This window comes from Takifugu flavidus, chromosome 16 (assembly GCF_003711565.1).
Source record: "Takifugu flavidus isolate HTHZ2018 chromosome 16, ASM371156v2, whole genome shotgun sequence".
Taxonomy (NCBI): domain Eukaryota; kingdom Metazoa; phylum Chordata; class Actinopteri; order Tetraodontiformes; family Tetraodontidae; genus Takifugu; species Takifugu flavidus.
The window spans coordinates 11,995,509-12,008,417 of NC_079535.1; the positions used below are offsets into that span (position 1 = coordinate 11,995,509).

The following is a 12,909-nucleotide window of genomic DNA, read 5'->3' on the forward strand; positions in this document are numbered from 1 at the left end:
GTGTGTGTGTGGCACAAATCATTTTATTATTGATCTGTGTAGACAGATTTGACATTAGTGGCGGGTTAGAAGGCCAGCTTCACGTCTGGCTTGATCTCTGAGGCAGTTTTACAATAGAAATCTGTTAAACTATTCTGTCCCGGCAGCAGAAACATCAAGACGGGAAGTTCAACTGGAACAGGTGTGTGGTCCTCACATCTATACAAGATCAGATACATCTACAATTTATACATCAGTTATTACAGCCACCAGCTCTGATACATATCTTTAAAATGTCTCGAGAAGATAAGAAACCGAAATATTTGCACATGCACCAATAAGTGAATTTGACCTCTGCATCTTTAACGGGTGAACACACCAGTCGGGCACAGGAGCAGCACTTTACTGGGTCTGGAGAGTAATGGGGATCAGGTGCCTTGCTCAGGGGCACAATAGCCCATGGCCCGTTCAGGTCTGTCCGTCGGAAACTGATCAATTATTATTTACATCTTAAAGAAACAATCACGTCATCCGAGACCGAAATCAAGAATATGTTTGTTCAAGTAAAGAAAAATGAGCGCACGCCACCGGTGCTGCAGCCATACAGTACCAAGAACATACAGTACGAGTTGCAAATACTGATGTGGGCACCATCAGGGTTTTTTTTTTCGGTCAGAGATAAAAGTGCTGTGCTAAGCTAATGTGCCACAGTTGTAGTTGACACAGTTTAGCGTGCTGTGTACGTGTGTGTGTGTGTGTGTGCCTATGCTGAGAACATTGTCCAAACCCTCACATTTCCATTGGAATGAGTGCTACGGTTGTTTAGTCAGACATGGATGATGACATCATCGTCCTCATCCTTGACGTCTTCCTGGAGTCCGTTTCCAGACTCCTCCCTCATCAGCCCTGCTCTTCCATTCTGCTGCTCCTCCTCCCCAGGAACTCCACAGGGGCCAATGATGTACCGGTAGTCTCCTCCAATAGCATGTGCGGCGCCTGAGCCGACCATCAGCCAGTCCGCCGCCCCGTCCTCCGTCTCATGTTGCCAAGGGACACTCCAGCTCAGGGTCCCGGCCCCAAGCGTGGCCTCCTCCTCTGAGGGGGGCACTCTGGGCCCCGACTCCATCTCGGTCTCGTTGTCTTCCAGGTTAACGTAATGCAGCGGTTCCCTCAGCGGAGGGGTGGGGCTCAGGCTGTGGGCCAGCGCTTCCAGCTGGAGCACGAGCTGCTGAAAACTGGGACGACATTTGGGGACTGGACTCCAACAGCTGTGCATGAGTTCATATCTGAGGCACCACAAACGGACCAACGAAAGAAAGAAAATACAGGTCAGGTCAGCACAGACTGGACAACAATGGAGCTCACGCCTCGCTGAGTGTGTGTGTGTGTGTGTGTGTGTGTGTGTGTGTCTCACATGTCGTCTCGACACTCTGCAGGCTTCTTCAGACGTTCTCCTTTGATCAGGAACTCGTAGATCTCAGAGTTCTCCACGCCCGGGTATGGAGTTTGACCTCGGGTTATGATCTCCCACATCGTCACACCAAATGCCCACTGACACACACGCGACAGGAGAGTGAACAAACTTACTGTCAGCCGGAAGGCGTTGCTACTTGAGTAAGCGCTAAATGGCACTATGGGCCACATGAATTAAACCTGTTATTACACAGTGTTATTACACTCTTTCCCTAATGAAACCTTGTAATACTCAGCCATGCTACACAGTGATGCTAATGAAAACTACAGAAATTCAGTTAGCTGACTTGAAGGTCAGGGGTCAACTTTCATTTCCAAGTCCACACACATGCTGTGTATGTGTGTGTGTGTGTGTGTGTGTGTGTGTGTACCACATCACTCTGCGTGGTGTACACGTTGTCAGCCAAACTCTCCAGAGCGATCCACTTCACAGGCAGTTTGGACACTGAACCCTGTCTGTAATAATCTCCACTGTAGATCTTCTTGGAGAGGCCAAAGTCTGCAACACACACACTCATGTTCTCATTCAACCTACACACACACACACACACACACACACACCACACACACACACACACACACACACACACAACACACACACACACACACACACACACACACACACACACACACACTCTTATCAGCCTGTCAGTCAGATGCTGCTGTTCCGACGTCTGATCGGAGGACTGACATGCAGTTTCTAGCAGCGAGGTCTCTGTGGATGATGCTGCGGCTGCTCAGGTACGCCATCCCACGAGCAACGTCCAGCATGAAGTGCAGGAGTGTCTGCAGGTTGAGGTCCTGAAGGAGATTACAACGTTGAAAGAGGTCCCAGATGTTCCTGCTACAGCAGCTGCTTGCTGCGTGACACTTACAAAGGGCTGTTCTCCCAGTCGTGACAGAAGCAGAAACGTGTGCAGATCTCCGTGCTTCATGAATGGGAGGACCACCATCGGGACCGGCAACCGCTGGCCCGGGCGCCGCTGCAGACTCACTCCTATTTGACAGGAGAGCTGTCAATCAATTCTCCCGAGCTCCAGTTTCAGGACAAGCAGGTGTGAGGGTTACCCGTCAGCTTGATGACATTTGGATGGTCAAAGTCCTTCATGTAGGCAGCTTCTTTAAGACATTGTTCAATGTCTCCTGATGATGTGATGTCAGCTGTACACACACACACACACCACACACACACACACACACACACACACACACACACACACACACACACACACACACACGGTCATATTTCCATCGTCCTGATCAACATACCACAGAAGAAGTCCCACTACTCACATTTCAGCACTTTAACTGCCACCTTCTGGACAGACGAGTCGTCCAGCTTCAGAAAGGCCTCGCGCACTGATCCAAACTCCCCTGTGCAGGTACACACACACACACACACACACACACACACACAGTTCAGCATCTTATCGTTTAGGTGTCAGTGTGTTTCCACAACTTTGGACACACATTCAGGAACACGAGTGTGTCTCACCTTTCCCCAGCATGTGTCCCAGTGTGAGCAGCCGCTCTGGAATCAGGACGTCCTGGAGTTTATTCTTCAGGTCGTTGTTGATTCCAAGACTGTCCACTAGAAACACACATGTGCAGGTTACCATGGTCACATTTTCACACCGAGTCCACCTCCATGTTGGTTTGCGAGTTTTCGCAACACCCGGAAAACCTCAGTGTTTCAGTGAAGACACGCCATCGCCATGGCAACAGTGCAAGCATGTACAGCGAACCGTGATCTTGACGATGTACTCACAGGTGGAGTCCTGCGGCTCAGAACAGGTTCTGCTGAAGGATCGAGCTGCTGTGAAGGAAACCAAACTCTCTGGGCCAGGAGCTTTAAAGGCCGACCTGCGCGCACGCACACACACACACACACACACAGTCACGCTTTATACCAACACCTTTTCCTGTTTCTGTGTCCACCCGATCTTTATCTTACCCAAACGGAGTGTCTTTTCCTCGGTGGCGAGCTAGGACAGACAGCAGCAGGCCCACTACAGTGGCCACAAGCACCCCGAATAGCAGGCCCACCCACATGTGGCTCCGCTGGCCCTGGAGCTGGACTGGAGGGTCGACAGAGGTTCAGGACAGGGACCATTCATCAGATCACCAAAAGCCTGCTTACCTGAGGTGGGCAGAACCATCACCGGGGTGCTCCAGGGTCCACAACCTACGCTGGTACACGCAGACACTTGGAAGGAGGAATTAAAAAAGCGTCCTCCTCCTGAGAGGTGAGCCAGGTTCTCCTTAAACAACAGAGGTTCCTGCATGCAAACGCACACCCACAACACAAGAAGAAATCCAACTGAAGCTCAACATCTGGATGCTGCATCGTGCCCCAAACCCTGAGCTGAGGAGGCTACTAAAAGCCCCCCCCCCGTCCACCCAATGATGCACGTGTGTGTGAGGTCAGCTCACCTGTGCTTCTCCTCCCAGGGTCCACTGCACCTTATAAGCCAGCAGGTTTCCATGGAGCTCCTCCTGCCGCAGCACTGCCCAGCTCAGAAGCAGCTGGTCATCCGACAGCTCAAACGTCAGGTTCCTCGGTGCCTCCGAGGGAACTGAGAGCAGGAAGACGGGTGATCACATGACAACACTCCGCAGATACACTCATCAGTCTCGTCTCTGACGACAGAGGAAGGAAGCGTCCATCTGCGGCCTGCAGGGGGCACTGCAGGGGCCGCAGCACAAACCAGCTCTTTCATATGCATCCAGGACACACACAAAAGCTGATTGTGGAGAGAGAACTGGAATCTACTGGATCACCTCCAGCTGGACCCCCACTCACACAGATACACAGAGCAACACACACTGACAGATACAGACAAACACACAGCCACAGACAGATACGCAGACATCTAAGGCGAGCTGCTGCCAGGTGTTTCGGTCCACGGTGTAGATGGCCAGGACGGGATTCCATTTTGGGGCATCCTGAGAACATGGTGGTGAGGTGCTTCAATACTCCTGCAGCCTGTTTTCCTTTGGGATTCCAGTTTGAGGCACTCGATCCTGCCAAGCAATTCCCAGAATGTGCTCAAGACCTCGGAAGAGAGAGCGCGCCAGAGAGTTCACGAGGTGAGTGTAGGTGACCCGGGCTTCACAGCAGCCCAGGAGGGTGGCGATGCTCTGACCGATGGATACTTCTGTGTGAATACATAGATCCGTGTCTTGGAAAGACCCGGCACCCGAGTCTCCCAAATGCGGCCAATGCTTGCTGGATTCTTGTTTGGGAGTTTGTTGTCAACACTTTTGTCTTTACAGAGGATGCTCCCGGGTGTTTGAAGGGGTGTTGCACTGACACACAACCTGTTTTAGCTGTGGTGATGATCAATCCCAACCTGCTGTATGCCTTTACATCCTCACATTCACTCCGTCCTGGACCTGTTAGGATGTTCACAAACTTGTCTCGGCATTCAAACCCAAGAAGGATCCCACAGGAGTCTCTTTGCACGGTGGGAGTAATGACTGATGTTAAATAATGAATCCCTCTGGCCAGGACCTTCACAGAAGCAGCAGCAAGGAGTAATATGTAATATGAGCCTTGGTCATGGAGCCCAGGATCACTGAGTGCAGCAGTATTGACGTTACAGTGCCTCAGTTCAGCTGCCAGCAGCCGTCTTCTATGGGGTCTTTCAGTCCAGCAGAGTCCTGATGTTCCAGGATTTGTGCAGAGTTCCCGTCCACTGGAACCTTCTCCCGTTATCAGACTTCAACCAGGTGTAAATCCAGGTAATCACCCAGATCAGAGGCACGTATTTGCCCAAGGAGTTTTATAGTGGTGTAGGGGCTGTGCCCCCATGATGAGGTAAGTCTGATGGCCTGGGTGGGTCTGGGACAACCAGTTCCTCATCAGGGCTGTAGGAGACTGTTGGGGTCCTGGCTCTGTGCCTGTTATGCACATTGCTTTTCTGCTAGCATGGGCTCCCTTAGCCTTGCCTAGAACGGCTAACCCACATGTTCGTGGGGCTATTTACCAATGGCTGGGGCAGTAATGATGAGCATCGGGGCATGTCCACATCATTGTGGGCCTGCCCCCACACACACACACACACCCTGTGACAGATACACACACTGGCAGCGGCTCGCTCCTTGGGTTCACTCTGTTTTATTGCTTCAAATCAATTAATTAATCAACCGAGGCATTGATTCACTTCAAAAAATGGCCTCACCTGACTCGGGTGTCTGGAATTGCAGCCAATGAGAGAAGGGAGACGCTCCCACCTCGTTGACACAGGACACCCGAACGCTGTAGTTGGAGTGGCTGTTTATGCCCGATAGAACATGCAGGTGAGGAGGAACCAGAACCTTCTGCTGAGGAAGCTCCACTCTCCTGGGAGAACGCATCAACACCTGATGAGGCAAGTGGGCAGAGACACCTTCAAAACCTCGTGGTTAGATGTGTGTGTGTGTGTGAGAGAGAGTGAGACCTGAATGTTGCAGGCAGACAGCTCGGAGTGCCCATTGAATCCTGGTTTCCATGACAATGTGACGTTGTCCACTGTGCTCAGAACCTGAAGCTGCACTGGAGCTGCTGGCAAGACTGAGAGAGACCACCAGAGCGTCATTAACCAGTCATGTGGCTAATGTGAGCGTCTGAAGTATGCTAACGTTGCTATGTAAACAATGATGGCACACATTAGCTCTGATGCTAGTAGTTCAAAGGGATAATTGTCTTCAGGGCTCTTGTTTGTTGACTTTCTCATCAAACTCGAGATGTTTTTTTTCCATGCTAAGCATGAGACAATCGCATCATGCTATGCTAACCTGAGGATTGAAACTCAGAGGTTAGACGGTTCAATGGCAACCATGGCAACCGGTGTAATTATGACAGCAAACTCACCTTTGATGTGAACTGTTCCTGTTCTGGACACTGAAATTCCTCTGGTGTTTTTAGCTTCACAGTAAAACTTCAGGCTGTCATTCACACCTGGGGGGGGGGGGGGTGCAGAGTGAGGGGAAGAGCAGAGACACAAACAGAAACACAGGAGAGAGAGAGAGAGAGAGAGAGGGAGAGTTTCAAGTCATACTTTCTATATTTGGACTCAAACTACCATTTTTGGTGGCATGTTGCCCTGATGTCCTACAGCATGACGGACACCCTCATCATCACAGCTCAGATGAGGATAGTTCAGAGACACCTCCAACTGGAAGCTGTGGAACCTCCTAAACACCCACACAACCTCCCCCCAGCACACCTGAGCAGTGTGTGTCCTGTGTGTGTCCAAGACATTCTTGCACACAGCATCAGTATGCTGATGACCCCACTGACGGGAGGATGATATAGTTCCCATGATGCACTGGGACAGCTGAGGGTTCTCTGACCTTGGACAAGGAGAACAGACGGTGATGGTCTAGGTTCTCCCATCTGGGCTCCACCGAACCACCACAGCACCTCCACAGGCCCTGGAGGACCTACAGCAGCACAGGTGAGGTTGAAGGGAACGTTGGGAAAGACCGACACATCCTGTGGTTCCTGGATGAAGTGAGGGACTCCTGCAGAACAAGAGGGGTGGAGGTCAGAGAACGCCGCAGGTCCAATACCAGTTCTGTGTTCAAGGTCCCACCTTCCACTGTAATCCAGGCTGAATTAGAGGAGAGCGTCTGACCTTGATGTTCCACCTCACACCAGTACTGACCAGCATCATGCTGGTGGACCGACTTCACACTAAGCATACAAACATAGTCAGAACCTTATCTCAGATCAGAACACCATATAGACCCAGGAACTAAAGTACCAGATCAGAATCGGCAGCTTTAACATGGACTATGAATTATTAAACCATAGTGGCACAACTGGGACCAGAATCTCCACTGGAGTAAACAGGATTTGGAACCAGTTTTATTTTGACTAACTGGCTTCTGCAGATTAATCTGAGTGGTTTCTGACAAGTTGCTGATTGTTTCCTGATTCAGCAGGTTTTACTCCTCCACAGCAGGAGATCACTTCCTGTTTGAGTTCCCGCAAAAATTCAGCTCATGCGTTTTCGACAGAACAGTGCTGGAGTTTAATGCCTCGGCACAGTCGAAGCTTTTACTCAAAGTCCTTATTTTCTTTGACAATGACGGTGGTGCCGAGGACGAGACTGTTGTGACCGAGCGTGTTGATCAGATGAACCTGTGAAACGTCTCCCAGTGCTGCTCCCCCACTGTGATGAACATCTGGTCGGTGCTGTACAGCTTCTCTCCATCTTTCATCCACACAATGTCAGGTTCTGTCACTCCCTGGACAGCGCAGCCGAGCTGGATCGAGTTGCCCTGAGACACCGTCTGATTGGCTGGATGTTTCGTAAACAACACTCCTGCGGAAGAAACGCGGGCGCATGAAACAGGACACGACCAGCAGAACACTGATAAAACACCATCAACATCACATGACAAAGTTAATGTCTATCCTTCACCTCGTATTACCAAACAAAAGGTCAAAGTTCATGTGCGACCACGTCATCGATATGACCGCGTTCATGTTGACATCATCGGGTTTGGTCTTGGCCAGAAATTTAATCATAAGAAAATTCAGTTTGGAATCATTCAGACTTTTGAGATCAGCGCAGGATGACATCATCAGCCAATCAGGCCTCTAATAAACCATCTGTGACATCATCAGCCATCATTTCCCTCCAGTGATGACATCACCAAACATACCAGCAGCAAAGACAAAACTATATTATGAATGTATATAACGAGCAGACACTGAAATATTAAAGAACACGTGCATCAAAGAAACGGTAACAAAACACCGACACTATAGAGAATAAAATATCTGCTCGGGGCCCTGCGGGCAGTAATAATTACTCGCTGATGCACTTGATAATCGAATACTTTAACGAGCTAGCCAAGAAATATATTGGCTAATGCTATACTAGCTAACTTGAATAATGTTTTGGGTTTTCTAACACAGAAAGTTAAACGAAAATATAAATTGTTAGTCATATATAAGATATGTCAAAACAATGCACAGAAAGGTGGCCAAATCCTGCTCCTTGGAATGAGTCGCTGATGTTTAGTCAGAAATGTTTAGCTGTTTAGGGGATAATGACGGCTCTGGAGTCACATTCCTTCGGGTTTCCTCGGAAACGTTCGGGAAGCTGCCGCGTGCCTCCGAACTCCGTTTAAAAAGGTTCAGCGTTAAGATTAATTTACGCCTCGTTTGCTTCAGTCGCTCGAAAAACACAAATGGAGGAACATTCACGTTCAAATACGGTTCTTGTTTAATTCGGCGATCAAGACTTAATGATCCACATTCTCGTTTTTGCAAAAACTGTGGAAAAAAACAGCATAGAATGCAATAAAAGTGCAGAAAGAATCGTTTTTTAAAAAAACTACAAAACTAATGTTTCCTTCAAGAAACAGTAACCTGAGACTTTTGGACGCGTTCAACGACAGATTTTGTAAAACAATCAGAACACTCATTTTAAGTGGACCAGTCAACACTCACCGTTTCCCAACGCCCGCTCGTGACTCCCCAGTAAAAGGATTAGAATCCACACAAACATCATCTCATTTCGGGTTTTCGCCAACAGTCGTTCACAGTTAAACGGCCCGGCTCAGTTCGGTTCGGTTCGGCTTCACCATCTCCCAGCGAAGCACCGACCCCACCTGCACAAACAGGAATTTCGCCGACACTGAGGACAAAATGTCAAAGCTCCGAAATCAAATCTATCGCACCCCCAAGCTAGAGACGAACCGAACACGCAGTAAAGTTACATTTGGGTCGGGGTAGTCGCTCCCTGTTAAACCGAACTGCACAAACAAACTCTTCATTCGCGCAGACCACTCGGCTCTGACGTCAAGCACGCAAACATACACGGCCCAACCGGAACACAGCTGCAACTTCAGAATAAAAGATTTTAAAATACTCAATTTTCACGCAATAAAATTTAGGTCCAATAGAGGAGACTTAATTAATAATACATACGGTGTTCCTACCACCTCATTTAGTTTACTTTCTAAATGTAGGAGTTGGACTTTTTCCAAACAAGACGCACTTATATCCTGCCTCATTAATGTTCTTAGAAACGGTAACCGGAAGTACGCTTTAGATTTGTGTAACTTCACAGCATTTGAGGCTGTAGAAGAGTGACCGACCAAATGAGACCAGGACCTGCGCGCCCCATCTCGGCCACATCAGAACTGCATTCCTATTCTTCCTCATGTTAAAAAAACCTTCATACATCCCAAACATAAAGACAAATAAAAAAAAATAAAAAAAAGCATATTAAACTGAATATCTGAGCGTTCAAACATGGAAAAATGAGTTCACCAGAAGATCTGATGTCCATCAGATATCGATGAACCTGCCACCACACGGGGAACAGAGTAATTAAACACATTTATTTAGATCTAAAGAAAAAGTATTATCTTCTTTACGTGTCAGGGTGAGAGCAGGGGTGATGGACAGAAGTGAAAACTGTGGCCCCTGGTGGTGGGCTGCAGTAGACTACTACATCATGGCTCCACCGGCAATCCCAACCACCCAGATTCCAAACGACGTGGCAGCAGCATTGGTGAAGAAAGTTGAAACTTGGTGGTCATATTTGTTTAGGTCAAAGGTTACGCAACGTAGTACTTTACAGCCATAATTAAGAAAAAAAAAAGCGGTGGATTAATAAGTGCAGTTAAAATGGTTGTCACTCTTCTTCCCATCGTCGGTTCAAGTCTTCACGTCCCTCGCTGGACGCCTAACGTCTCTGCTGTCACATCCCGTGGTCGTGTAGTGGAAACTCTTAAGCACAAGCAGCAGCAGCAATGAGCAGAGTCACTCGTGACTCCACCTCTGGGTGGCGCTCTGAGGTTGCGGTTCCCCTTCAGTGTCTTCAGGCAAACTTCTTCTTGGTGGCAGTAAAACGCTCCATATACTGAGGAGGAAACCACGAGAACCTTACAGACACTTTCAGCCTCAACCACAACAACAGCTGTGACTCACAAAGGACAACCAAGGCTTACAAACTATGGGTGTGTGTGTGTGTGTGTGTGTGTGTGTACAGTCTATGTAGGGGGTGCAGGGTGCTGGGGTTCAGTCTCACCTGGTCGTAGCCATCAAGGTCTCGAAGGTTCTTCACCTCAAACAGGTTTCCCTCCACAGAGAAGAGAGACACCTGAGAGTCTTTCAGGATAGACAGAGGAATGGAGGACAGTTCCAGGCAGTTCTCCTCCAGACGGAGGACTTTGAGACGCGGACACTTGGAGACCTCTGGTGACAGGATGGAGATCTGGAGGAGCAGGAAGAAACTTTGATCACCATTAAGATGCATGAGTGGGCTCTTCCTGTCCTGCATGCCACCTGTGTATTCATCTGTTCTACCAGCGATGAGGAGCAAAACGTATGTCCGAAAGTCAAAGACATTTTCTGAACACTCGGCACGTTTCCACTGCAGAAACTTCTGGGTAATTTTACGGGGCTGTATTTGCAGAAACCTCCCTCAAATGTCAATTTAAAGGATCTTTTACAGGGCCTAAACAGGTCCCTGCTCCAGTGTAGGTGCTGAGGGCAGCACGGAAACACTGGGTGGGGGGGGTTGGTGGTTTCATGCTGCTGATTTGGAGCAGGATGTGATGCCATGGTTGCCTTTCTTCTCTAGATTCAGCTTTCTCAAAGTCTTCTTTAAATAGAAGAATGGTTCCTGTAAAGTTCCTGTCCCCAGGACTCATCAAGAACCGCAGTGGAAACGCAGCTACTGAGAGCAGAGAAGAGTGAGGAGGTGGAGCAGCACCTCCACAAACTTGTGCTGGGATGAGGCGATGGAGGATGAAGGCTTTAGTACCTGGTTCTGGTTCAGGTTAATCTCAATGGTTTGCAGCTCTGACACCTCCAACGGGACATTTTGGATCTTGTTGCGGGACAGGTCCAGCAGGTCCAGATTCCTCAGGGATCCCAGCCCGGTTGGGAATTCAGATATGTGATTCCCAGACAAGCAGAGCGTGCGCAAAGCCTTCAGCTGGCCCATACTAGGAGGCAACATCTGGATTCGGTTCCCATTCAGACTCAGAGTCTCCAGTTTCTTCAGCTGGGAGATCTCTGAAGGCAGACACGCTGAGGACACACAAAGACCCGCACATTAAATGGGTGACACGCCCCCTTCCCAAAGATGTGTGACTGGCAGATTCCAGATTAGTGTGATAAGAGAATCAAACTCTTTTTCCTTCACTCACTCAGTCTGTTGTTGTTGAGCGTGAGACTCTTGAGCTGCAGGAACTTTCCAACAGCAGCAGGAAGAACCTCAATCTTGTTCCCAGACAGATCGACTGTCCGCAGGTTCGCTGTCAACCGCTGCAGCTCCTCTGGAAACTAAGAACGTCAGAAATCTAAGCATCTTAAACAAGTCACGGTGCTTTTTGCTATGTCAACAGAAATATCTGCCAAAACACCGCCTTTACTGCCGTTTTATACTGGACTAATCCCATCTCAGACCTTTGTGTCCGTCAGACAGGCACAATATCATCAGTTTCAGCCCTGATGAGCTGTGCTCTCACCTCCAGCAGACCTTTCTCCGTTAGCTGAAAGACTCCGGTCTTCTGGGACGTTTCCAGGTGGGACTTTAGAGCGCTGTTACCCATCAGGACGTTGGTCGATGGTAATGTAGACTGCGGGGCTAAAGATGAGCTAACTGAAGCTAAAAGCAGAGGGCATCTCCACACAGCTGAATTTAAGATCCACCTCCTTCTGGTCCTACTTCACTGGCTTTAAAGGGATCAGTCTGTAAAATCCCTGCAAGTGACAGCACAGTCAACAGCCATTAGCTTTAGCTAGCTAACGCGTTAGCACTGTGGCTTTAGCATGCAAAACGCTACAAACAGGAATCAGGGAGAGTTTACTTACATCAATATCAGCGTGAATCCTTGCAATGTTTCCAGATTAAAATCTTAATTAACAAACTAGGCAGAATAATTGGGAGACGCCCTGTCCCAGCCGATAGACTGCACTTATCCAATATCCAGCGAGAGCAACCGGAAGAGCATACGTCACTTCCAGTGGGCGTGTGCACGCGCCAACGAGACCGCTCAACATGTCCCAGTAAAACCAGCCTGTTCAACAGTTAAATGAGTTAAATGAAGAATATGATACACCTGAAATTGAATTTTCAATTTATTTCTATAATAATATTAATAAACATCAGATGAAGTTTCCCTTTCTTCATTCAGTCCGAGGACTTTTACTACAAAGATAAACGTCTTGTTATAATTTCAGGGGTTTCTGGGAAATGTAGTCTGTCTGTCCAGACGTGAAGTCACGTCAGCTTGTTGGTCGGGATTTGGTGGCCTCTCCAGTGACCCCCGCCATCTTTGTATTTTTTGACACATCTATGGAAGCCCATTAACACCACAATGAGACACATCAAAAAGACACCTAAAACCAACCAATCATCAAAAAAATAAAATATGAGTTTCACAACAAAGAAGCGATGGTGTGTTTTAAAGCTCCGACTGATGGCAGGGAGAGCCAAT

The 12,909-nt window shown here is 48.5% G+C and overlaps 2 protein-coding genes across 4 annotated transcripts; both read right to left on the reverse strand.

The window, feature by feature from the left end:
- Window positions 1-5: 5 nt before the first annotated feature.
- tyro3 (TYRO3 protein tyrosine kinase) lies at window positions 6-9,631 on the reverse strand. 3 transcript variants are annotated; one of them, XM_057011502.1, is made up of 20 exons: window positions 9,172-9,631; window positions 8,903-9,063; window positions 7,583-7,766; window positions 7,032-7,132; window positions 6,790-6,960; window positions 6,308-6,394; window positions 5,895-6,007; window positions 5,637-5,817; window positions 3,886-4,028; window positions 3,593-3,731; window positions 3,407-3,530; window positions 3,221-3,315; window positions 2,948-3,043; window positions 2,746-2,826; window positions 2,521-2,613; window positions 2,328-2,449; window positions 2,144-2,253; window positions 1,824-1,983; window positions 1,394-1,530; window positions 6-1,265 (listed from the first exon to the last, which is right to left on the reverse strand). In XM_057011502.1, the coding sequence occupies exons 2-20, from the start codon at window positions 8,961-8,963 to the stop codon at window positions 806-808; spliced, it is 2,658 nt and encodes an 885-aa protein (XP_056867482.1). In that variant the 5' UTR covers window positions 8,964-9,063; window positions 9,172-9,631; the 3' UTR covers window positions 6-805. The 3 variants fall into 3 exon arrangements, with proteins under 3 accessions (XP_056867482.1, XP_056867481.1, XP_056867480.1); XM_057011501.1 differs by having other exon boundaries at window positions 9,152-9,631; XM_057011500.1 differs by having other exon boundaries at window positions 8,903-9,631.
- A 148-nt stretch (window positions 9,632-9,779) lies between these two features.
- Window positions 9,780-12,432, reverse strand: lrrc57 (leucine rich repeat containing 57). Its single transcript, XM_057011538.1, has 6 exons — window positions 12,284-12,432; window positions 11,938-12,172; window positions 11,617-11,752; window positions 11,229-11,497; window positions 10,491-10,676; window positions 9,780-10,322 (listed from the first exon to the last, which is right to left on the reverse strand). The coding sequence occupies exons 2-6, from the start codon at window positions 12,019-12,021 to the stop codon at window positions 10,281-10,283; spliced, it is 717 nt and encodes a 238-aa protein (XP_056867518.1). The 5' UTR covers window positions 12,022-12,172; window positions 12,284-12,432; the 3' UTR covers window positions 9,780-10,280.
- Between the last annotated feature and the right edge of the window lie 477 nt (window positions 12,433-12,909).